Raw genomic sequence first — 26,666 nt, 5'->3', positions numbered from 1 at the left:
ATATATATATAATGGTTTCAATTTAGAACATAGAATTACCTCAATCCGGAAATCCAGAATATCGAGACAAAAATAATGAAACAGCACTACACTGAAACCTGAAAACATCGATACTCATAACATCGAAACAAACACACCAAACCTACATGTCCCATACTTCACCACAAAAGCATACTAAAACAAATATAAAACAAACTACTTTAAACTGCTCCAAGTATAAGCAGGGGGAAAGCCCCCTGCACCTCCCATCACACCCTGCTACTTAAATTTCAATTACAAGATTGCACTACACAGAACAAAACAGTAAACATACTATTCTGCACTACACAGAACAAAACAGTAAACATACCATTCTGCACTACACGGCTGACTGTTTACATTGCAACAAACTCTTCTCGGCCTTCTCTACTCCACTGCTGACAAACTTCACATTATTATAAACTCTCTGACACTACTGGAGCTTCACAGGTAAGCCCAACCATGTTTCCTGCTTATTTACTATACTGACACATAACACGTCTTAAATCCATACCATGCAATTTACACATCATAACAGTGTTTCACTAAATGATTCAACATTCTAACATTTGACATTCTGACATTTCGACAAACTGCACTTTCATTGTTTTTGTCTCGATATTCTGGATTTTGCGTTTGTGGTAATTCGATGTTCTAAAGTGAAACTATATATATATATATATATATATATATGTGTGTGTGTGTGTGTGTGTGTGTGTGTGTGTGTGTGTGTGTATACATTCATTAAAAAGTGCAATGATAGTTTCTAGGGCAGTATAAAAGCAGTCATTTTGTCAAATATTGCATATCTACAGAAGTATGTACTTCTGTGGGAGTGAGACAACAGTGGGATATCAATGTTTCATATGCTTCAATCTGCACACAAACAAAACAAACTTATCTTACAGGGGGACTGACACCCTGCACTCCCATCTGAGGAAAAGGCCTGCTACCATTATACCCCTCAATTAAATATTCTAATTTCATGGTCATAAAAATCGACACCCAAGACTTGGTAATGAATTCCAACACATTGTCTGCCACCATAAATATATACTTAAATTACAGTTGTAGTACAAAAAAACAACTAAATAAAAAGCATGCAAAATCAAGCAAGACTGAATATCCACTACGGTGAAAACTTCAGATTCTCCCATAAACCAAACATACATATTGAAGTTCAACTTTGGTCTAACACAGCAAATCAGTCTGCCTTTGAATGAACTCTGACTCTGTTTATCAACTCAGCATTCATTTATTATACATGACTGGATCTAATAAAAACAAATGATTACAAGCAATCTCTACAACTAAAATTATGCACTGCTTCTTAGCTATTACTACTGCTGGGTTTGTGGTATACTTAAGTAAATAAAACAATGAGAAAGCCACATGTACTTACTCTTTTTGTATTCTGACAATTAAAATAAACATCTTGTACAAACACAATGGTACAGATGCAATGTGTCAATTTGTGTTATAAGTTACCAGGGTTTGTGAATGACCTCCACTGTCAAAACTGGTCAGCTCTCCTTTCTATGGTGGAGGGTACGGAAATAAAAACTGTTTGTGTGATCTCTGAATAAGTCCAGAGATCTTGCAGGTAACATTTTTGGAATAAAGGGGATTACAATACATTTAGTGCATAAAGTGTAGTAAGTGTGACATGTTAACCACACATCACTGCATACCTCACTATATTTATAATTCCCGTGTTATAATCTCAGACTGCTAGCCACCCAGTGGTGCAAACCTTGGCTCAAGATTGTCACTGTTGAAATGACATCCTGACTACATGTACAAAATGGGAAAAAGGGGTTGAGGATGGATAAATGGATGGATGTCATAATATCAGACATATCCGTTTGTCAGATAAGCATCCAGCCTGCATGGAGGGCAAAGCCTGGTGGTAATTAATTTATAGAACTGTGTGCAGGATATAATCACACACTGGTCCCACACATTGATCCCGATCAGCCACCAAATAATAATGCCACACTGCACTCAGTCACTGAACACAATTAATCCTCATTCACAACTTCTAGTTGCACAAACTGACTCTCAGCAGGAAAAGTAGGAAGGAAATAGATGTTTCCGCATTTTAAAAATGGTAGAAAAATATAATTATCTATCAGAATGTAATGATTGCAAATTAAAATGCCAGTTAGGAAGTTAATATTGATAATCTTTACCTTTCTAGAAATTGTGAGAATTCAGCCAACAGACATTGTGACATGGTCTCCTCAAGTTTAGGTTTGATTTCTTTTGCACGGTCTCTTGCTCCATAAAAATTCTGGAAATAAACATAAAGAAGATATTAGTTTTACTATCCATCTTCTTTCCAGGCATTCCACATTAACCATTATTCATCATTTATATACTCTTATGTGACAGTATTTATGTTGTATTACATTTTAGAATGACCCTAGTATATCTGAAGTTATGTGCCATGTTCTAATACCAAATTAAATCCTACCAGAATTAAGATTATATTTAAAGCATTTATTAACAGAGGTGTTAGGAAAGGCATCATGGAAGGACAGTATGTGCCAAGGTGATGAAGCAAGTTATCACTCTCTGAAAACAATGCTTCCCCTTAAAGATTAAATCAGATCTGGTTGCTTGTATTAATAACTGCAAGTATTTCTTATGGGCCCAGGACTATAAAAGCTTATCAAAGGTGCCTATATCCAATGAGCTTTTTTTTATTTTGATATTCATGTGCTTCCTCTGTATCTGAGTTGTCAAAGCCCAATTGGTTGAGATTTTGAGCTGAATAAACTAGCCAGGCTGACAGCTGCAAATTTTATAGCTTGCCTGTGGTTTTGGAGACATACGAGTTAGTTTAAGGATTACATAGGCTACAGCCCTCTTTACCAAAGGAGTTGGGCTCCTTTTGTGCATGTAAAACATTTGTCACTGTTAGCCATTCACTCCATTTGGCTCATCTGAATAGATTTCAGTGAGTTTTTTCACTATAATGCGGTAATAGTTTGAATATAAAATCAATATAAAAGGTATAACAGTATACTGATGAAATAAAGTATTGAAAAAGCAATGATTCTTTCAACAAAATCTCACAAAAGAAAGAAACAAAGAGTGTAGTGTGTTGTGCACATTAGAATAACTAAAGGATATAATAACACAGTGCAATGTTATTGACAATATAATGATCCTTAGATCAGTGCTGAGGAAAATTTTGAGACATTTTCAATTTTTTCGGGATATAAAATTAATGAAGACAATGTAATGATCCTGTACACCAGGAAAACAGTAACGGTTAAACAAATATCTGAAAGTATATATTTAACATAGACTTTAGCAAGCATAGTAAGTGAATGTCTGAAAAGTACATATTTAGCATAGACTGCAGCTTTATAAATTAAAAATGCCACTGCTTAAATTATAAACCTCTGTCTCAGATACATTGACTTTCTTATGAATGAAGAGAAGTATTCAGTCCAGTTGTAGAATAATCATTTTTATAAATACTTTTTTTAATTGTGTGTGTGTGTGTGTGTGTGTGTGTGTGTGTGTGTGTGTGTGTGTGCGTGCGTGCGTGTGTGTGTGTGTGTGTGTGTGTGTGTGTGTGTGTGTGTGTGTGTGTGTGTGTGTGTGTGTGTCTTTATCTTGTGGAAACCCTACTGTCACACATATACCCACAGACGCATGCACACACATTCACTCTTCGTAGACATAGAGTTGTTTATGCTTCCCAGTAAACTTCACTTGTAGTTTATCAAGAGAACAGCTGAAGTCTCTACAATTCTACCAGAAACTGGAACTTGATACTAAGGGGGCTGAGTACATCATGTGCTACCCTAATGGAGAGGGGGTGGGAATAATACTGTATTGGGGTGGCATGGAAAAGGCAGCATCATTGACCTTTTATTCTGCCTCTTCAGGAGGGAGCACAAGCAGAAAGAAAAGTATAATATTTGTAAGCCAACATTGGAAACCAGCCCAGTCAATAAATAAGACACAGCACAGGCTACTAACAAAGGCAAAGTAATTGCTGTAATGGTGCCCTTTGACATCTTCGCCTTACCACTGGAGTGTGATACAACACTTCTGTTCTCAGCACTGAACTGTTATAGAGGGTTCACATTTCTAATGCACCTGGTTTTACTTAGTGGCTATGAAAATGCTTAGTATAGCAGGAATTTAATCATTTGTTTTGTTGCGCAGTTTTTGTAGTTCTACCACTATGGTTTGTTCTTGAATTTCTAATTACATCTGCATTGAATGCAGACAATGATTTAGTAAATAATTTAAGTATAATTTTTATGTATATAATTTGAATGCTAGTAATTATGGGATACCAAATCATGTTGAATAGCCATCATCACTTCAAATGTTGCCATATAACTTCCCTATCATGTGTCCATCCTCTTTACCTTACGTTTAACCTTTGACCATTCCTTATCCCATTTCCTCTCCTCTGTATTCCTCTTGCCTACTGCCTTTGTGTTGAATCCTTCTCCCTCAACATAGTCATTTCCATGCCTATATTACAGCATGTGGCTGCTTATCCTTAGTGTTACACATTAGATAGTATTTATAGATTATGTATGAAGTAGTAGATCCCTCATTATTATCCAAAGTTTAGCCTGCTGAAGTTATTATATTTGTGTATTTACTGTTATTCAGTTTGAGAATCCTGTACATTTTCTTACTTAATTGGTAATCATTTCCTTCATAAGATTGTCATCTCTGAGTTTTAATTTTAGTGTTCTTGAAGCAAATCCATTCTGCCCAAATCAAAATTTTTGGTTAACAAATATATATCAATAAATAAATGTTCCCTAAAATATAGCTGTCTGACTCAGGATTGTTAGCTGTAGTGCTTTCTGCTGAGTGCAGATAGCCAAGAATCAATTAGCTTCATGAAGACACATCTAGGCATATAGAGAAGTATACACTTCCATTGTTACTTCACATGGCCTATAGTCCATATCTACATACTGTGATGTCCACTACAGGACCTGATCACATGCCAAACACTATTGCATTAATGCAGCATTACTGTTTACGTCCTTGCACATGTATGTTTACAATAGCAGTGATGTTTGGCTGAGGGAAGACATTTTCTGTGTACCCAGCAGGCAGTGTGCCCTCCTGCTTTCCAAGGCAATGTCCTTCACCAGCACATGCTCTTTCTGATATTAACTTGCAGAAATCTGCTTCAGTGTACTGATATCCAAATCAGTAACATTTCTGTAAATTTCAGAGATTTGTCTCATAGATCTTCTGGATGCTATTACATTGTACTGTCAGTGAGAGTTATTTGGCCTTCAGTCATGATTCTATCCTCAGTAACATTTCTAGAAGATGCCTAAAGGGTGCCAAACTGTTACAGCAGAAAATGTGAGTACATGGAGGGTAGGGACCACTTTTGGGAAGAAACATAACTTTTGTGTTCAGAGAACTGGAAATCTTGGCCAGATTGACAAAATCATGACTACTGATATTTCTGTATGTACTGGTATAACACAATTTGTGGTGAGTTTGAGATCTCAGGCTTTCGAGCTAACTTCAGCCATACTCAACAATATAGTGTATTAGTTGCACAATGATTAGGCTGTACCATTTTGCCCCGTACTATAACCTACTCTTTTATATAAATTCGGTTTGATGTTCAAAGGACCTGCTGAGGTTACTGATACTAACATAAAACCCTTTTCAAATGCTGGAGGCAATCAGTGTTTTTACATTGATGACATGCATTTCTCAGGTAGTCAGAAGCAGGGTTTTGATGGGGGGAATGTTAAAACAGAGGCAGTATTCAGTCTGGATATGACTATAGATTGTCCCCTCATTAGGAAAATTGTTAAAAACAATTAGAAGACTCTGGAAGGTAATAGTGACCTTTTAGATGTAGTAGGGATGAAGCCCAACTTTGTGTATCACAACAATTATAATATAAAAAAATTGTTGGAGAAGGATGGCACTAGAAATTCCTATAGCCTTCAACACTTAGCCAATAAAAAGGGAATGTACAAATGCGGTCACGGTAACTAGTGTAGATATGTTTTGGAGGGTCCCTACATTATGCTTGCCCACACACAAACACCTACAAGGTTCCAGGGTATTGTACCTGTAGAACCAGAGGGGTGATATACATCAGTTTATGGAGTGGGTGTGATGCATTTTATGTAGGGATGACCACACGTAGTTTGCTGGAACGTATGAGAGAACATATCTACTACATCAGGGTTAAAGATGAAACAAGTGCCTTGTGTAAACATTCTGCTGAATGTAATAAATACAAAACATTTTATTTTTTATATTAGAGGTGGTAGAAGGTGACTTGAGGGGTGGTGATTATAAGAACTAATTAGAACAAAGGGAAACATTATGGCAAGTGAAGTTGGAAGCTGATAAAAAAGCCAGGTCTGAATGAAAGAATTAACATAAAGTGTTTCTTGAAATATAGAAAACTGAAAGTTAGAAAGGATTGCTTCAACATTTGTATTTTATTTTGTTCATAATTATTTATTTACATAATGTATTTTAAATAATTTTTGTGAAATGCATACATTTATATATATATATATATATATATATATATATATATATATATATATATATATTTAATTTTTTAACTTAATTACACAATATAGATTTAACTGGTCAAGTATTTATTTAATTGTTTTTTATTTAATTGATTAATTGGTTAGCCTATATATAGGAAGAGAGATTTTGTGTGATTTTGTATTCTGAAGAAGTCATTCTTGACTAAAGCGTGGAATAAAGGTTTGTGTACGCTAAGTTCTTCTTCAACAGTTAAGAAGTACACTGGATGGGATAAAGACCATGTCCATAATGGAATCATTTCATATTAGCAATTTAGCCTTATTTGTAGATGTAAGGTCAGTAATACTTGCCTTGTCAGTATCTAACAGCAAACTATCCCTCTAAATCAAACTATTCATGGCAGGGCCTTTGCTTCTGATAATATCCATAAAATGAAATTAAGAGTAAGGCAGGAGCCACAATAATTTGTGGCTCATACAGCTCATAGGTTCATAGGTTCATACTAGGCTATCTGCCCAAGGGCATTTATAAGCCTAGCCTGCATAGTTATATGTGGCTTTCCTTTTTTTTTTTTGAAAAAAAAAACTATGCATTTCATTTTGCTGCCTCTGTCAGACACACTGAAGTAATCTCCGTATTATATGCGATTCTCCTCCCATCCATTGGTCAAGATTCCTCTTGAACAAGGCCAGCAGTGCTGCTCCTCACATGTGGGATTTTGTTTTTGTTCCACAGCACAGGAGTCTGGTGATGAATCTGTCCCTCTATTTATAACTGTGTCAAGGTTTAAGTCTCCTTGCTTGTGGTTCTGAGGATCTAGATTTTTGAGGTTATTCATCAAATCTGAGTTCTTTCAGTCGGGCAGCATAAGACATATTGGTGAGGAACTTTGGGGCCTTTCAAGCTGCAGCAGGTGTCTGGTCAGATACATTCCGAACGGCATTGTACTCAATCATAGGTCTAATGAGTGATGAGTACATGATCTAGATGTGAATTATAGAAGGTTTTCCGCTACTGTCAACCTGGGTCCCCAGATCCCTGATGACTTTTTCTGTGCTCAGTGGATTGCCACCTATATGGTAGCTAGGTAGCTCTTAGCTTAATTAATGTTTTGCTTCTTGAAAAGCATCCAAGTTAAATATTCTTTTTGTGAACAACTTACTTGCTCCTTATGCTATCAGAAATTATTCCATAGTTCCTCACGTGACATCAGAAGTTGGAAACACCAGCCGAGTATTCAAATGATGAGTTAAAATTAGAGAAAAAACATAGCGTCATAAAAACTTGGTATCCAGACAAGAGTGGATAATCTGGCTGTTTAAATATTTGCGTTGAGCTAAACTGTTACTGTTGCAGTATTTTCCTGTATAGGCATGGATGTTGTGTGGTTGACACTTCTTTCATCGTATCTTCATTTCGTACTGTTTAGGAAGCAGATTTAGTAGTCTTAGATTGCATCTTTTGTGTGTATTTTGTAAAGACAAAGCAAAGTGCAACCTTGACAAATGAAATTAATGTCATTGTCATCAACTCTCCTTTTCCCATTTTTAGATGGGATCAGTGTTACATTAACATTAGGTAATGTTACTAATTTACCTAGAGCCAATGTTAACACTGCTGAGTAGTTATAAACAGAAAACACTTAAAAGCTCCCTGATTCCCCTACAATTTTTTTTTTTGTCCTCAGATGACATGATCCCTTCCCCTAGATCGGTCATGGGCTATTAACCTCATGTAATGCCACTTCTGCCAAACAGCTCACTATTCCTAAGGATATCCTATGTTAGGTGTTCAGATATACTTGTTGTCCCATCATAAAATGTTTATTTGCTGTTTTTTTTCACGGCAAAATGATATCACATGAACTTTTAGTCTGTAGACTGGCTTTTGTTATGCTAAACATTTAGTTACAGACAGGAATGATACCTTGGTGAACCATTGTCTTTAGTTGTCATTTTCTTTCATCAATCATCTAGCTATTTTTATATAAGTATTCCAGGAAATATCTGACATCTTCGACACTTGCAAGTTGACCGATAGAAAAGAATTTGCATGCGGTACTGTACTGTCAGTCATATGCATAACTTCAGTGTTAGAAAACAAAGTGTGCAGGTGATCAGCAATGAATGCTTCCAATGCAACACACAAGGATATGTGCCTTCCATCAAATATTTCAAGTCTGTATTGAATTCTTAAGTTTGTTAAGGTTCTTTCTATGGTACAGCTAGAAATAAATATATATATTTTTTTACAATGGAAAAAGCAACTTATCAGATTAAGTGGAAATACACTACTGAAATGCAACTACCTCAAATAAGGAACTAAGTAAAAAAAAAATACATAATAAAAATAAAAGTAACTGTTTAGGGTACCTGGAGAACATCAATTGGGAGTTCACTGTGGTAGCAGCCGTCAAGTTGTTCTGGTAGGTTTCCTTTTATCCATCTGTCTTCTTCTATGCTTAAACTTTTCTGTAGCCATATGATTACATCATGCTACAAAGGATTTAAAAGCATGTGTAAATTAACGGAATCATACTGGGTTTACATGTTCAGATGAAGTGATGTTTAGTGTTAACCAACTAAAGTGATGTTCTTAACTAAATATCCTCCAGTAAAATATACTCCACAGACAGTTAACAAGATTTACATATTTATGTGTACAAAGTCATTACCAAAGTTAACAAGATTTATACATTTATGTATACAAGGTCAATACCAAATACACTTTAACTGTATCTCTATATAATTTTTGTTAAGTGTATTCATACGGGTTACCTTTAGTATGACGACAGCCCACTATATCGAATTCCACTTCACCGACATGGCAGAACATCGACAAATGAAGAGCCGAAGTTTCCCGCATGGTAAGTTACCGTTTGTCCACCCAGAACTGAAAAACTGCCATTAAACCAACTATTTAAACTCCTGGAATGCACTACCATGGGGATACAGGGCAAAATTCAGGTGGATGGCCAAACAGTAACTTACCGTGCGGTAAACTTCGGCTCTTCATTTTTCGATGTTCTGCCATGTCGGTGAAGTGGAATTCGATGTAGTGGCCTTTCGACGTACTAAGGGTAATCCATTCATACATATATAGCTAAAAAATTACATTGGTTCATATATTTCCTCTTTCCGAGTACCACAACAAGCAATCCGATTTGGTATCACAAAGTACCCTTTTCAGTGTCGCTGACTCCACGTTTTTGCATTTCTAACTATTACCCAAGCATGCAATGTCAGGTTTTAACACCATATCTGGAAGTATAATTCCCTGCAATATACTCATAGCATTAGCTTTAATCTTACATTGTGGTGTGTGCCTGCAAGGCCAGGATGCATAATCTGAGATGTGGGTTTGGTAAAATAGAAGTTATTGCTGCTAATAGGCTTCAGTTATTTAATACCTTTCCAGAACTAAAGACAAAATACACAACATTACATGTTACACAAGCAGGCTTCTCACACAACCATCACAATGATAAGCCTAAAACACTAAGGCTGCAATGTAAACTTCTTGCCTGCTCCTCCTTTTGAACATCCAGTGGGTGTTTGTACTGAGATCAACTAATGAACCCCACATATGCAACCTCTTTCATTTCTCTTCAGTATAAAGGTAATGCATAACTTAATTAGAAAACCGTGGTCATGTATATATTTTTAGTTTTTATCCTGGAGTTATAGCAATCATGATAATATCATAAAGGAGGTAAAACAGGTAAAATACATTCCTTAATAAAATAGTAATAAAGCTGTGATTAAATATACAAAAAAACACTTTAGTATATAGTATACAAGAAGTGTGTGTGTGGGTGCGGGTGAGCATGTGTGTGCGTGCATCCACATTTTAATCATATTATATGTTGTAACTAAATGCCGTATTTACTGTGACTACAAAGAGCACCTACAGAAACAAGCCACAGGTTCTGTAGTTGATGAATAAAACGTGGTCCTTGCACCAAAAATTATTTCGCTCAGTGCTGAGCTACAAAGTAGCTCACTCTGCAGCTCATCACTTTCAACATTTTTGGACAATATGCTAAACAACTGGGGGTGGAGAGGCTAACATTGTGCAGTGAATGACAAGTTACTTATGTTCAGTATCCACAGTTCTGTGAATCATGATTCACCACTCGATACTGAGCCAAGATGCATACATCACTTGTGGAGAAAATTATTGTGATTTTGTGCCAAGCATAACAGCATGATGTTGTGCCTGACCTAACGTGAGATAACCAGCAGAGGAAAACCAAACACGTATTTAAACAGACAATAAACAAATATGCAGACAGTATGTTAAATACGATGTGAATTACAAAACACAATTATTACTGGCAATCAACTGTATGACCTCAAGGGATAAGTAATGCTTTTAAAGTGCATCAGGCAGAGGAGAAGCTCATTAACAGATAGGGAAGGAAAAGATGGGAGAAAAGAAATCAACATTAACCAAGTTCAAATTTTCAGTAGTGCTACAGCAATTGTCTGTTTGCTTTTTGCGTACTGGAAAACTTTTTTATTTTGAGCTGTGTTTAAGAATCTTCACAGCTGAACATCACATTATCTAATATGATGCTTTATGCAATAAATATTACCTTTGTGACATGCAGAAAATACTACTGTACAGACGTGCATATTCATATGCAAACATGTACAGACACACACACACACACACACACACACACACACACACACACACACACACACACACACACATTTTTTCAGGGAAGAATGATTATGTTTGGTAGCTGAATAAATATCAAACAACTGGTACAACTACCTATGCTAAATATAGCTATTGGCCTTTAGATTTTGTTTTTGCTTAAAATTTAGATATTATTTATTTTAATCTCTATGATGGTTTTGTTGTTCTGTTAGTAAAGTAGTAGTATTATCTTTATCATTTATGAAATGGAAGAAAAAAGTCATAAAATATTCAGATATGACTGCAATATAATGGACTCTTCTATAGGTGACTGAGGTGAAATTCTTCAATAGTCAATAGCCAGAAATAAAAACATTGAGGAACATAACTTAGGTTGCTGTTTTCCAGAGGAAATAACTGGAGTTGATATACGTACGTTACTGCTGTGTGACAGCACCCCCCATATCAAGGAGTGCGGGGGAGGGTCTTGTTCCCCCACAAAAAATACCTAAAGTTAATTTTTCTCCCTTGTGGGTTTTGAGCATTATTTTTGCTGTTTCCAATGCTCAGGATTGGGAAAATCAGTTTTTCCTAGTAGAAGCCAATACGAAGGTTGAGGTTCAGAGAAAAAGAGAAAGACATACAGGTTCAAGGACATTTACTGGTAAATGTACACTGAGAGAAAAAAAAATGATCTTCTTTTTCAAGGGAGGAAAAAAGACCAGCAAAATAATTTATTCTGTAGTTTCCATGTGTGCAATTCACAAGATGCATTATACTGAATATTTAAACATGCCTTTGGTACAAGATGAAAATAATTGTATCATTACCATCTCTTCATAAACATATTCGGCTTCTAACTCTTGGGTTTTGCTTTCAGGGAGAAGTTTTCCAAGTGCGTTTCCATGTACATCATTAACCAGGATAGGGTTGTTTAGAATGTCACTGGAAAAAAATTTAAATCATTATTTAGTAATTCTCTGTGGAATAATGTGAGTTAAGTACTGAGATACAATTAAAAGTGAGTAGCACACAAACAGCAGTACTTTTCTGGAATATTACAAAGCAATGGCGTGAAATATTTTATAATGTGCTTGTGCCTATTCAATAAACAACATTTACATATATTGTAGTAAAAGTCATTTAACGTAGCATTACAGGAAAATTAAATGTATTCACTCTGATGTAGACAATAATGGTCATGGTTTCAGATGCTGGTGTATGTCAAAGTACTGTAAAAAACAATGTTCACTATAAAATATAATGAGCATTATAATGCAATGTACCAGAAGGCAGATCGTTTTCCTTTGAATTTATAAACACAAAGTATATTTTGAGAAGTTTATAAAATGCTGTCACTTAACTCATGGGCAGTTAAAGCAAACTTGTACTGTTATCATTTTACCACATATAGCACACAAATCTGATGACCAGTTATAACTATGCCCATTATAAACACAAGATCTGTTCCCATGTTTTCCCAAGCATTGTTTGATCATAAAAGAATCATGTTTTGTAACCATACTGTATTATCTAATTAATACAATTAATAATTAATTTCACTTTTTAAAAAAACCCTAAACTATTCATTTGAACCAAAATTATTTTATAAAATTTTCAAAAAAAAAAAAAAAAACAGAGTGAGAGGGACAGAGAAGAATGGTAAAGCCCGAGTCCAGAAATCAACAATCAAAAGGATACAGTCTACAGCTGATTTTTTATTCAAAGATTCCACACTATTTTTCTTTAGAAGAGTGCATGTTTTTATGTTATATTTTCTAATATTAATGTTTTTGAATAGTATGCTTATCGTAAGGTTGAGACTTTATGATTTGTGTCTGGAAACTATAAAAATGTAAGTGCTATTTAACACAAGTTACAGTAAATTTCAAAGGTCATTGTTACATATTTAAAGAGTTTTTTTGCAGGCTCAAGCCCCCTTGTACCCCCATACCCCCCTACTTATACATACTAACTTTGAGATTCCTGTGTCTCAAAGATGAAAGAATACCCTGAACTGCAACAATTTCAGAGTTAGCTTACATTTTGCAGGACTCACACAAATTCCCACAGTTCTAAGCATCATGATTGTGTCTTTCAATGTACAGTGAAATGGCATGTGAGTAGCCTTAATGCATATAGTACACAGTATATAAGAATAATCTGCAGGAGAATGCAAAGAGAAGAAAAGGACAAATGAAAATCAGAGCACACAGAATAGCACAGTTTCAGAAGAGATATGTTACTGTACACTAAGCCAGCTGTCAATGCACAAAATATATGCAAATGAGCAACCCAACATGAATGCCACCAATGACGATTTACATGCAAGTATGCAACGTACCATGCCTGGTACTGGATAATGTAACACAACACAGTTACACTGTTTAAATGCTCATGCTCAGTACTCTGTGCTGCCCACGTAGCAAAAGTTGTTGAATAAGCCATGTGATACTTCATACATCACACTGAGAAGTTACCAAGAAGTTACCCTACAAATACACACTGGGATTGCCACACATGTATGGATGAATTTTGAATAATATGCAGTTACACAAACTGTATATATTTATGCAAACAAATCAGCGTAATAATGAGAAAGCACCTACATATCCCACTGCAACTAGTGGTAGTATACATTGTTCCACTGAATCCACTGATACTCAAATATGCTGCTCACTATCCTAACGGATATTAACTTGAATCAGTATCATTTAACAAGTATGTAAGACAAAGATTTATTTACTCATAAAGAGACTTTTACTTCATTATGATATAAAAAGAAAGAAACATTCCTTATTTACAAAAGAGTCACTGTAATCGCCTCCCTGCAATGAACAACATTAAAATTATGAATGCTGGAACATATGGGATTTGGCAAAATCCAGGTCTGCATATGTTTGGCTATATTCCAAGTGTGTGATAATCTTGAATTAGACATCAAAGTATCTAAACCAGAGTGGGAAAATGGAAATGTTGACAATGGGCATAGAAATTATTATACATGAACCATTACTGATTAGGGGGAACAGTACCATGAGAACTGTAAGCTTCTTTGACCCTTGTGTACAGTAACATTCAGTGACTATGGAGACGTGAGAGAAGTGGTGTAATTTTGATTATCTCTGTGTAAAATCAGCTAAAGGATGAAAAGCAGAATGGAGCATGAGGAGACTTTGTACTGTAATAGTTGTATCTATGTCTGATCGATTTCTGGCTACATGGTGCCAGGAAAAGGTGGAATTATGGTACCACTCAACAAGTCCATCATAATTCAATAGAATTACTAGGGTTACAAGGAGTTTCTGTCACTCATGGAAGGAAGTCTTGCTCAATTTCCTTCATAACCCCATCCCCATAGGTATCAGTGGGCATGTGCAATGATGTGTTTGATGTTTATGATGTGGGGAAAATATTAGGACATAAGTAAAAATTTCAGTCTCCATGCATAAATGATGATTCTGCTGCTAGCATGCTTGAATTGTACCCTAGGTGAACAAATCACCTGGGAGGGAACAAAATCATTGCAAGAGTAACCAAGAGGTGATCTTGATGGTGAGAGGAGGAACAGAACAGGGCTATAATTTACCAAGTTGGCACTTCTAATATCTTTCTTGGACAACAGTTTTCAGGAGGTTTGCCCAGTCCCAATCTTATGAAGGGCATGCCTCAAGGGTTATGGTACCCCCTTCTCCAACACACACACACACACACACACACATATATATATATATATATATATATATATATATATATATATATATATATATATATATATATATATATATATATATATATATATATATATACATATACACACACACACACACACACAGTGGATATAAAAAGTTTACACACCCCTGTTAAAATGCCAGGATTTTGTGATATAAAAAAATGACACCATAATAAATAATTTCAAAACTTTTCCCACCTTTAATGTGACCCATAAATGCAATTGAAAAACAAACAAATTTGTTTGGGGAAAAATATAAAAAATAAAAAACGTACAATATTCTAGTTGCATAAGTGTGCACACCTTTAAAATAATACTTTGTTGTGTTGTGCTGATGCCTGTGAGACCCCCATCATGTCCCCAGTTGGTCTTTGGAAAGTACATGTAGCTAGTATCCTAAGGGCTACACGTACCTTTTTTTCCACTAGTATGGGTCCCATCTGTTGGCTGTGGGTCTGAATTGAGGGCAGCAGAGCTCGGTGAGTTCTTGTAGTATGTCCCTGTCCAGCCTGTAGTGCTCTACAATCTCCAGCTCATGTAGCTCCTGGAAGATTACCATGGGCCAGAACACTATTCTCCTTCTCAGTCTAGGGCTATGGTCAGCATCAGCAGCATCAGCACTGATCTCAGCATCTAGCACATACAAATGTAGCAGATCTGCAGCAGCCCCTAGCATTGCTTTAGTTAAAAATTCCATGTTAGTACTCCACTGATGCAGAGTATGGAGGTGAAGTCAGATTTTATGGTGTATGCATCTTTTATAGTGCTCTGTTGAAGGTGCAACCTGTGTGATTGGCTACCTGTGATGCATTCCACCTGCCAAGTACATCATTAAGTGTTTTACTGGCCTTGACTAAGTGGTATAGGGGTCATCAGTAATTTATATATGATTGGCTTTCCCCAGCCAATTTTTTTTTGACAGCCTTCCCTGCTAAGCACTGCCACAGGGCATGTGAACCCATGTCACAGGTATAAACAATGCTCAGCACTCAATGGACACATCCCCATGTACGGTCACACTCAGCACAGTGGTGTGCTATGAAAACATTCTCAAACCCACTGAAACTTGCAGCCTGAAGCTAAACAAACCTTAGCAGACACTGGACACTGCCCCGCTTAGCTCAGTGGCCCACCTCGCAAATAGATGCCGGTGAGCTCCAATGCGCTTAAAGTGATGTGGACACACCCTTTTAATGTCAGCTACCTCTTATGCAGACATTGACATGGTTCTGGGGCTACATGAATAGGATCTGTGGGTACAGATACTCATTCTTGCTATTCAGTAACTCCAGCTCATTTGCATACAGATCCGTGCACACAACCTAGAAACTACTCTATTCCAGGCCCTGGCTCCTTAGCAACCATGGCAATCTACCATTGTATATACTCCATGCAAGGCCCTATAATACATTATTATCACATATTTACTACTTTCGTTTTTACACTTTTAATTTTTTTTTTGCATAGCGGCATGTTTGTGCACTGTGGCGCACCACACTAGCATAATATGGGTATTAAAAAAATACCTTTTGGACACACAGGGCATAATTTTGCACATATCTGTGTCTGCTATGCTATTTCTGTTCTTCTAACTGTACTTTTACAGAGTCTGTTCTCTCTTTTACATCATGTACATAGAATTTTTCCATGTACACTTTGGACACCAATGCAGCATCTGCAGGACTGCCTATCTGCTTGCTGGATCACTTCAACACCCTCTTTTGCGTTCGAAAGACATGCGTGAATGGGTGTGCCTTCATTGAAGGTTGGGCATCGAGCTGGCACCTCAGCACCGTAAAAATCTACTGCCAATCATTAGCGGACTGGAGTTCCACTGTGGCAACCCCTAACCGGGAAAAGCCGAAAGAAAAACAACAGCAATAGGGGACTTCAGTAAAGCCTACATGGACTTTTTTTCCATGTAGGCATAGTGGCATGGAGCTTACATAGAAGTAACCAGCTATGTGATTCAGTAAACAGAGCTGAGGGACATGTGTGTTTAAATTATGCCTCTTTTTGAAGTGACCTGCTTTGTGATAAACAGTGGGATCTGTGTCTAACGCAGTGTCAGCAATGCAGTCCTACATTTTAACATTAAATAAATATCACCATTATTTAAAAAAGTTTTCTGATACTAAAAAATGTTATAAAATAAATATATGCATTCAAAAAACTGCTTTTCTAGACTTTGCACACCAGATATTTAAAGCAATATTTTGCACACCCCCATTACTTAAGGATTTGAGGGGTATTGACTGGTTGTGAGATAAGTGGATATATAAATCTATAATGTCACTTGACTTTAGCTCTGCACTTTATCGAGAATTAACACTGTCGTATGCATTAATACTTTCTCTCATCACTGTACTGCGGTGGTCCCCTCCTTCCAAACTTCTAATTTAAGATTGGAAAGCAACCACATTAAAATACCCAGTGACCACTTTCTAATCTGTGGAAGTCATGCCAACATCTAACTCTCAAAAAGTGTTCCTCCAGCAACCCCTATAATCCACTTTCAAGTGATAAATGCATAAATTCAGTCTAGCTTTCATAGTTTGCCTCTAAAGTATACTCCCACAGTATACTGGTTTGCAGCCTTATTTTCTCACATAAACTTTAACAGTCCTTGTGGTATTATCCACCTCTCCTCCAGAATATCAACCTCTCATCTCACTCTATAATCCCAGATTCTGCCCCATAATTTCAACATCTTCCTAACTGCAACATCCTCCTTTTCTGTTTGGCATCTGTTAGTACTGGCATGTCCTTCTTTTTACTAAGTAACTTCTTTCCGTTTCTGTCTTACAAGGATGAATTATCATTCACGCATTCCACATTAAGACTTTAGTTCTTTCCCTTCCTGATTAAACCTACCACATCACACTCCATCTGCCCTCCCTCCATCCTGAGCTAGACAAAAATATTCCCTTTGATTAGAGCAGCTGTGATCAGAAATAAGGGTCAAATAGGCAGATGTATGCATTTGGCATCCTGCATTTACCAAAACTTTCAATAAAATAAAACAACCTTCTTCTCTCTCTCTCTGCCCAGTCCATGCACAGTTCTGTCCTTACTGTCATCATGTCCACCTGACAATATTAATTTCCATCGCTACTACAAGAGTGCAGCCCTTCTAAACACCAGTCCTCCACTACTCCATATGCCTCGAGATTTGAACCATTCTCCCCACAAACTCCCAACTTGTCTGCCTGATTTCTTGTTTCCCCATTTTGCTATTCTACCTCTAATGTCTTAATAGCTTACTCTCCAAATACCTGATTCATATAGTGCTTAGCTCCTGTGTAAACTTTCGTCTAGTCACCACTCTATTGACCATGCATTCCTTCCCAGTTTCCACAGCCCTCTCTGTCTGAAACCAGCCTCAGGCTCACAATGTTAGATGGAAAGTATAGGGTAAGGGATTCTCTTTCAGTTCCTCTTAATAGCATTGCATAGCTTTTAAGGAAACCTTCTCCCGGCACAGCATTTTTCTTTGCCTCTCTCCTATACTTCTATTCAATTCCCAAGCCTTATGCAGTATGCTTACTTGACCCTGCTTTGTACACCAGCACAGCAGTCTCCTATACCCCAACACCACTAGCCAAACACTGACCTTCCATTTAACTTGCCCATAGGGCACCATTAACTACTGTAGAATATTATAGCTGGTGTCCTGGACACCCGACTGTGACCCAGATAACTCAGGTTCAGATTAGCCACCTGGATGTTGTATGAACTATCTGGAGAGGGAAAAGAATGAAAAGGCTTTTGGGCCATAAACTCCATCATGATCCAACACATATATGTGTGATACTTATATCTATATGTGTGTGTGGGTGTAGGTGTACATGCTATATGTAAGTGCAAGTATACACACAGATATTTATATATGTGAATGTAAGTGTACGTAGTACATATAAATGTATATACAGACATGCACACAGATATTTATATCTATGTGTGTGTGTGTGTGTGTGTGTGTGTGTGTGTGTGTATGTGTGTGTCTGCATGTGTCTGTGTTTGTGTGTGTGTGTGTGTGTGTGTGTGTGTGTGTGTGTGTGTGTGTGTGTGTGTGTGCGTACATAGTATATGTAAATGTATATACAGATATACACACAGATATTTATATCTATACGTGTGTGTGTGTGTGTGTGTGTGTGTGTGTGTGTGTGTGTGTGTGTGTGTGTGTGTGTGTGGACATAGTATATATAAATGAATATATAGATATATACACACAGGTATTTATGTGTGTGTGTGTGTGTGTGTGTGTGTGTGTGTGTGTGTGTGTGTGTGTGTGTGTGTGTGTGTGTGTGTAAATCTGTGCTGATTATCTGAAAATGAAACAGCAGAGCTTATACTTGAAGACATAAAAAATGACAAGCTTAATAATACATACATTCTTAACTGAATGGATGTGGGCAGAAAAGAAGAGAGATTTGATGTAAACTAAGACATTTATAAAAGAAAAAAATCAATGGAAGATTTAGTTTGTATACAACAGAAGCACAAACTAAGACATGAATCGCTGAATACTGAGAAGTCTGTTAACCAGAGCCTGCATCCTGTTTTATCTACTGAAATGAGTAGACTAAAGCACCTATCTTGTTAACCCAACCAACTTGTTCAGTCCCACTTTTGTCTAGCATTGTCATGGATGGGGGGAGGGGGGGCAGTTTCCAAATACAGAGATTGGGGTTCTCTATCAAGGGAAGCATATTTCCCTTTCTCTGTGATACTGGAGTCTTGGCACTAGCACATATAAACAGCATGGAGTATGTAAGTTCCCAGATCCCATACTGGGATACAGTGAGGCTCTGCCCCTATAAAAATCTTATGTTGGTGCTTTGAGATAGGAATCGGGTAGCTGCAATAAGTTAGAGTATTTGTATTGTTACTGGACAAGTTTGCTGTCAAATCCATGGACCAGATCTATTTCCCTCAATCTGTCTGTCATAGCTCAACTTGACTATTTTGCCATCTTTCTTCAGTTTTTAATTTCTAGTATAATAGTTTCAAAGCATTTTAGAACTGCCTAGAAACCAAATGACAAAGGCATTCTTTTAATACAGTTTTGCCTTAACCTTGCTGAATTGTTTTCATCAACCTGAAATAAAGACAAATGCAAAACAAAAGCTGCTGTACTTATACTTACTTTGGGTAAATGTTAAGGACCCAGCACAAAATACAATGAATATCTTTCTTTTGGAGTATAAAATCTGTTATATTTGTCATTTGAGAAGAGAAATGGTCATGGAGGAATCTGGCAAAAACATTGCAGATATCATAGTCTTGAGGAAAGCATTTCTTGACATGAGTTACTACTGTAATGAGGTCCTGTTTCACCTTCCTTCCTACACAATTGAAATGCTGAGCAAAGGATGTAAGTCTTTCATTCCCTGAAATGAGGCATGGGTCTTCACTTAGTCTTGTAATCACAATGCGATTCAGAGATGTTAAGAATTTTTCCTTCCACTTCCTTGGTCTTGATGGTGAAGCAGACATATGTCCTTCCTGATCTTTTGCACAGTTTTCATCTTCTTGTTCTTCCTGAACTATTGTGTTCACTGCATTTTCAAGCAGACTGGAGTTTGTCTGTGCAATATTCAACATGTCATTCAATGTAGTGATGACCTCTTTGTAGAGTATTTCATATGTCAACTCGACGTCTGCTTGTTCTTTTTTTAAAGTGTCTGCATCTCGGTCTTCATCTTCTGTGTTATTGTACACTTTATGTTCTAAATCAATGAGATGCCTGCTTGCTTCAGCAAATCTTTGTTGGCTGATCAAGTCTTTGGTCTCTGAAAATTAATGAAGTATACATTAAACAATGTAACACTCATAAATGATGTAATGCTCTGAAAATTAATGAAGTATACCTTAAACAATGTAACACTTTCATAAATGATGTAATGCTGTAAAGTACAAAGGAAATATTGCTTTACCATTCTATTTACATCTGTAGCTGTTTCTAAAATGTTTGTATCATATTTTAAAAATGAATCAAGATGAAATCATAAGGATCATTTTCTGGACCAAGAGTTGTGAATCATAACAAAAAATAAAAGAATAACTGCAAATATGGACTGTCTAGCCCAGTCAGTGCGCATTTTATTTATGACATTCATAACATGGAAAATAGTTGAATTTAATGCCTTTTATTAATTCCTTTTTGCATACTTTGTCATTCTTAAATTCCACCATCCTAATTAGCCTTAAATGCTGTTGTGGGATATTAAAACTTATTCTTTGAATATGGACTTGTCCCTGCCCTACATTCGTCTTTCTATTCTAGCTTGTGATTCCAAAAACTTTCTTCACTCCCATACTATAAATTTCCTGTGATTTAAAAATAAAACAAAATCCTGAATTTGATTTCCTGTCTTGAAAAGTCCTTTTTCTTTTTAACTACTTATGCACTTTTCTAGTTTCCGAAACCACATTCCTTCCAGACTCAGGAAATATTAGGGATGTGTCTCAGTCATTAACTTCTACCAGCTGACCTTGATCCTATAATAACTGTTTGTCTCCTTATGAAAAATGTCTGGGCATCCTATTTATTATATACCATCCATTTGCTTCAGGATCTCTACTAGGGTGTTAAGGTAGTGGACATCCATCACAATTTGACCCTCACAGAGAAGAGATTATCAGGCACCCACATGAGCTCAGGCTCCTGCAGAACCTATGGGATGATATGCATCCCTATCACAGGGGGGCATGCCGATACCTGTGTTGTGCCAGTACACCTGCTTTACAAGATCATAAGTGGTTAGGTCTGACATCCTCAAGAAACTGAACACTTAGAATGTACATGCTGTCCTTCCAGTTCCCTTGAGTAGATATAAAGTTATAAGCTATGTATCCTGTGTACAGTCCAAATATTTTTTAAACACAGATTGTTGACAGAGCTGATTGACTGAATTCATTACTAAAGGGTCAGCCTGAAAGTCTCTTTTCACAGAGACACTGCAATGTGTTTCTTGCTCTTCTTATGTAAGTGCTTGCTTCTTTGTCTGTGTGTTTTGTGAGTGTGCGTGTGCATATGTGTGTTCACATATGTGTGTATGTGTCCTTTCAGTGTTATGATTTCTATAGCTGGCCACAGTAGTTACAGTGAGATCTTTCAATAGCTGGCTATAGTAGTCACTGTGAATTACAATAGATGTATTTATGTTTGTTATGCTTAATTATAAGTATTAAAGTAACTGACTAAATAGCTGCCTGATCTGTCATGCTTTTTGGTGATCTTCAAAAACATAATACAGTACAACCTCAAGAGTCACTGGATCTAAACACTCCACTTGATTCAATGTTTTTTACTAATTTTAATGTCACATATTTAAAATGTGATTTACAACATCAAAAAAAAAAAAAAAAAACAGTCATAGCTTTGACCTGTTTATGAACTTTGCAAACCATCTGTGCATCATTTTCCCAACTTCCATTCTGAATGATTATGACTACTTTGCAAATTGTACTACTTAACACAACCAGACAAATGTCTTTGGCACTTACTTGCTTTGTAATTTATAAAGATGGGAGTGTTTTCCCAATCTCTTACAACTTTTTAAAGCCTCTTATAATTTTAGAAACTAGCCATATAACTTGCTTCCACTGGCCTGCCTCATTCTCCCAACTAAATCCTCCCTCCACCTCTCCATATATTCTACAGCATTTCTTATCTTTATGCTCTATCATCAAGTACCTACAATCAGGAGACATACAAAATGAATAACTGCTGAAAGCATGGTATGTCTAGCCCATCCTAATATTTACAAGACAAGGCACTAACAACCTAAATCTGGCACACTTAAGCACCTCGATGGGTTAACTGAGCATTCCTTACTGGTATCCAAGAGAGTGAATGGCAACATTTCAAGCAAGGAACTCCTTGCCCCAGAAAACTACTATAGCAATCATCATGTCCATGGCCAGTACCCTAGATGAGAACATAAGGACCCCGCCAAAACACAACAGTAAATGGCTGATTAATTTTGTTTATTAAGGACTCATGATTTACAAACTGTATGCCTTTTACTGCACCCCTCATTAAAAAAATCAAAAATCTCTCTTAGATTCTCAGAACGGAAGGAGGAATTGGTAGAACAAGGTACATGACACCAGTAAAAGGCAAACCTGCTGACGTACACACCTTTAATACCAGGCCACATATGTTCTAGTAATATTACTTACTTAAAATAGTGAAGGAAGTTCCTTCTTGGCGTACCAGTCACAGCATGCCAACCATCAGTATACTACTTCTTCTGGAAAGTTTAGCTGCTTCCATAACAAGAACTATGTGCCTTATTTCTACCTTTCCACAGTGCAGGAGGAATAAATACCCATTCATTGATCCCTTTTCCATCAAGGTCATAGGCATCATGAGGCAATTTGTCAGCCCTCTGTTGGTCTGATTGGTATCCATTCCATAAACTCTCATACTGTACCACTAGTCCAAAATGTCTCCAGAGCATAAAGTCAAATGTAGTCACAAAAAGCAACAATATAAGCCCCTGTATCAATGAGAGTTTTTGCACCAACCTGAATAGTGTGAATAAGGGACCAAAATGGCCAAAGTGATACTCCGAAGGCCTGTCTTTGATGAACCTCCAACTATGAGTAATCTATTAGTTTTGAGAATGGAGGGGATAACTTCTATGCCAACACCATTACCTAGATTTTAAGATCACAGTTTAATAGCGCTATTTGTTTATAATTTCTACTGAGCAGGTGATCCTTATTTACTGAAGGTAAAAGCATCAGATATACTTCTTTTATCTTTTCCATCATTATACCACCATCTACTACTTGATAATACCAATCCATCGACACTAGTCCAAAGTGACCCAATGTCATTTTATAAACCTCAATGGACAAGCATAAAGTCTAAAAACAGGACTAATGGGTGCATAGTGAAGTACATTATAATTTGAACATTATCAACACAAATTCCAGTAACAAACAAATAACACAATATTAGGATCCCTCCCAACCAGCATGTCATTTTTAAATAACTAGGAGATGAAATAGAAATGATTTCCAAAACTACTGCTGAAATCACAACAGACTGTTCTTTGTATATTATTATAATTTCAAAGCCCTCAGTAAAAATAAATAGAGACTTCACTCTCAGGGAATTAGACTCTTGGTATATGGACTACATTTGGAGAAAATTATACTCTGGGCACTGTCCCCCCAAAGAATGACAGTTCAGGTCTAGGGCCTGGTCCCCCAGAGAACTAGACTTCATGACTAGGATTCGGGTTAGAAAACAATGAAGTCTTGGGTCCTCATTGTCTTATTTTCCATCCAGCAAAATATATTCAATACAGCAAATATGTTTTCTAGTTTTATAAGTGACAACTTGTGTAGCCTGTCCTTAATGATCTTCTCTCAAACCTATTGATTTCTCTTAGTACCTTTGGCTTCTAGGCTCAGTGCAACTTCAGTGGAGTAGCAAGTAAAAGGTTGGTCCTTTTATTAAAATAAATCTAAAATATCAGAATATCCACCAATGAGCTTTGCTTCATAGCTCTCCAGGCCAAATCAGCAGCCTTTTAGACCATCAGGGACATCTTTCTGTTCTCTAAGGGTACTCAATTCCAAGAATGTTTCTACTTTAGATGGAGTGTCAAACAAGACTACGTTGTCTCTTTAAAGGACCTCTGGTTGAAAAGGAAATTCAGTTATTTAGGAAACTTCAGTTTCTAGTTTGCTTAATAATGGGTACAGCCTTCATACATCCTGCTCAGAGGGATGCTGAAGAGCTTACAGGAACTCTTGTATGACAAACTTTTATTTTAATACTGTTACTATTCAAATTAGATCACTGAACTATTAAATCTTTACTGAGAAAATGCAAGAATGTATTCTGTAATGGAAAAGATTACAGCCAGGAAGTCCATGCATCAGCAATTGATTCTAGCCTACAAACACTTTCAGATATCAAGAAAGCCAAAATGGTATAATGCTGTTAAGAGCTTTAATAATAAGGCAAACAGAATCAGGCTAAACTTTACTTTCTCTCAGTGTAGTTAAGTGCACATTAATTTGATGAAAGCATTTGCCTGTATTGTCCTATTTTAGTTGTAGAAACAAATGCTGTTCATCAAGTATAAAAGTCTTTACTGTATCTAACTTGCAGTCCTGCAGCAATCTGAGTATGTTTTATTTCCAAGTCTGCCTGCTTTACTCAGGCTGACATTAAAAAGATAATCACAGCTGAAGGACTTTTAAAAAAATAGGCTCAACTGGGTTTATTGAATGTGCTGGGTATGCATTTTTTCCCTCAGTGTAGTTAAGTGCACATTAATTTGATGAAAGCATTTGCCTGTATTGTTTTATTTTAGTTGTAGAAACAAATGATGTTCATCAAGTATAAAAGACTTTACTGTATCTAACTTGCAGTCCTGCAGCACTCTGAATATGTTTTATTTCCAAGTCTGCCTGCTTTACTGAAGCTGACGTTAAAAAGATAATCACAGCTGAAGGACTTTTTAAAAAATAGGCTCATCTGGGTTTATCGAATGTGCTGGGTATGCATTTTCAGAATTAAGCTAAATAAAGTCAGTGTTGGTGTCGACTCTGTCAGTAGTGCACCTTGTCTCACCTTTTGTTTTACAGGTTTTGAAAACAGCCACTATGGAGATGTGAGGTCTTCAGGTTTGTTGTTTACAGGTCAGGCTGTTCTCTTAACCTCAGTGACTGTGATTTGCAGTATACAAGAAAAAGCATACTACTGTCTGTGAGGTATCTTGGATTAAAATTAGGACTTCCAAATCAGAGGTCACTGTTATTTCCTAGGAAGGGGTAGATAACTCTACTGAAAGAGCTGACCAGCTATCTCATGAAAAGAAGTTAAGCATCTTGAAATATTGCTTTTGAGTGAAGTTAGATGGGATCTGGAGAATGGTCAGTATGTGGGTGTATTGGTGGATGTTAGTACATGGGTGCATTAGTGGCTGTTAGTACTTGGGTCCACTAGTGAATGTTAGTATGTGGGTGCATTGGTGGATATTAGTATGTAGGTGCATTGGTGGATGTTAGCATGTGTGGGTGCATTGGTAGATATCAGTACGCAGTTGCATTGATGGATACGTGGGTGCATTGGTGGATGTTAGTACGTGGGTGCATTGGTGGATGTTAGTACGTGGGTGCATTGGTGAATGTTAGCACATGAGTGCATTGGTGGATGTCTTGCAGACATTGTACTGGACTGATGTTATGAAGCAAGAACTGAGTCATAAAATGATGCTGTCGGTTTACTGCTTTGTCTATATCCCAATCCAGTTATTGTCATGAGCATGTGTAATGATGAAAAAGAAGAGATCATGGGTGCAAGCAGAAGAAATCATGTTCCATTAATGGGATGCTAAGCTCACACTTCAGGAATGAGTGAAGAGATCAGCAATGACCTCTTTCATGAGGTGGGAAGAGTCAAATCAGGAGGTTTGGGTAGTTAGTAAAAATGCACCTGGGTGCCTCCCATGGGAATGTACCAGGTACAGCCTACAGAGAACTGGATATAAATAGACGTGACACGCTGAAGAGGCTATAGCTCACATCTTCAACTGGAATGCCAGGGGATCTAAAACTATGAGCTGCAAATTTTTGCTAAAGTCTGGCTTGCCTGCTGAGTTTACTACAACCATAGTCATCAGAGAGCGCAGAAATGGTTTGATGGATTGGGGAGCAGTTCACCTGTTAATGTTTTCCTAGTCCTCATTTACCA

The 26,666-nt window shown here is 36.8% G+C and overlaps 1 protein-coding gene across 1 annotated transcript in view; it reads right to left on the bottom strand.

Annotated features, from left to right (window-relative positions):
• Positions 1-26,666, bottom strand: part of TNFAIP2 (TNF alpha induced protein 2) — a 101,171-nt gene that overhangs the window by 68,228 nt on the left and 6,277 nt on the right. The window contains exons 3-6 of the mRNA XM_044073585.1: positions 20,088-20,733; positions 12,033-12,147; positions 8,928-9,050; positions 2,211-2,311 (exon numbers count right to left, since the gene is read on the bottom strand). Coding sequence (XP_043929520.1) covers positions 2,211-2,311; positions 8,928-9,050; positions 12,033-12,147; positions 20,088-20,733 — 985 coding nt within the window. The remainder of the gene's footprint in view (positions 1-2,210; positions 2,312-8,927; positions 9,051-12,032; positions 12,148-20,087; positions 20,734-26,666) is intronic.

The sequence above is a fragment of the Protopterus annectens genome, chromosome 6.part0, assembly GCF_019279795.1.
Source record: "Protopterus annectens isolate FY-2018-M chromosome 6.part0, PAN1.0, whole genome shotgun sequence".
NCBI classification, from domain to species: Eukaryota; Metazoa; Chordata; order Ceratodontiformes; family Protopteridae; genus Protopterus; species Protopterus annectens.
This window is presented reverse-complemented; position numbering and strand designations above follow the sequence as displayed.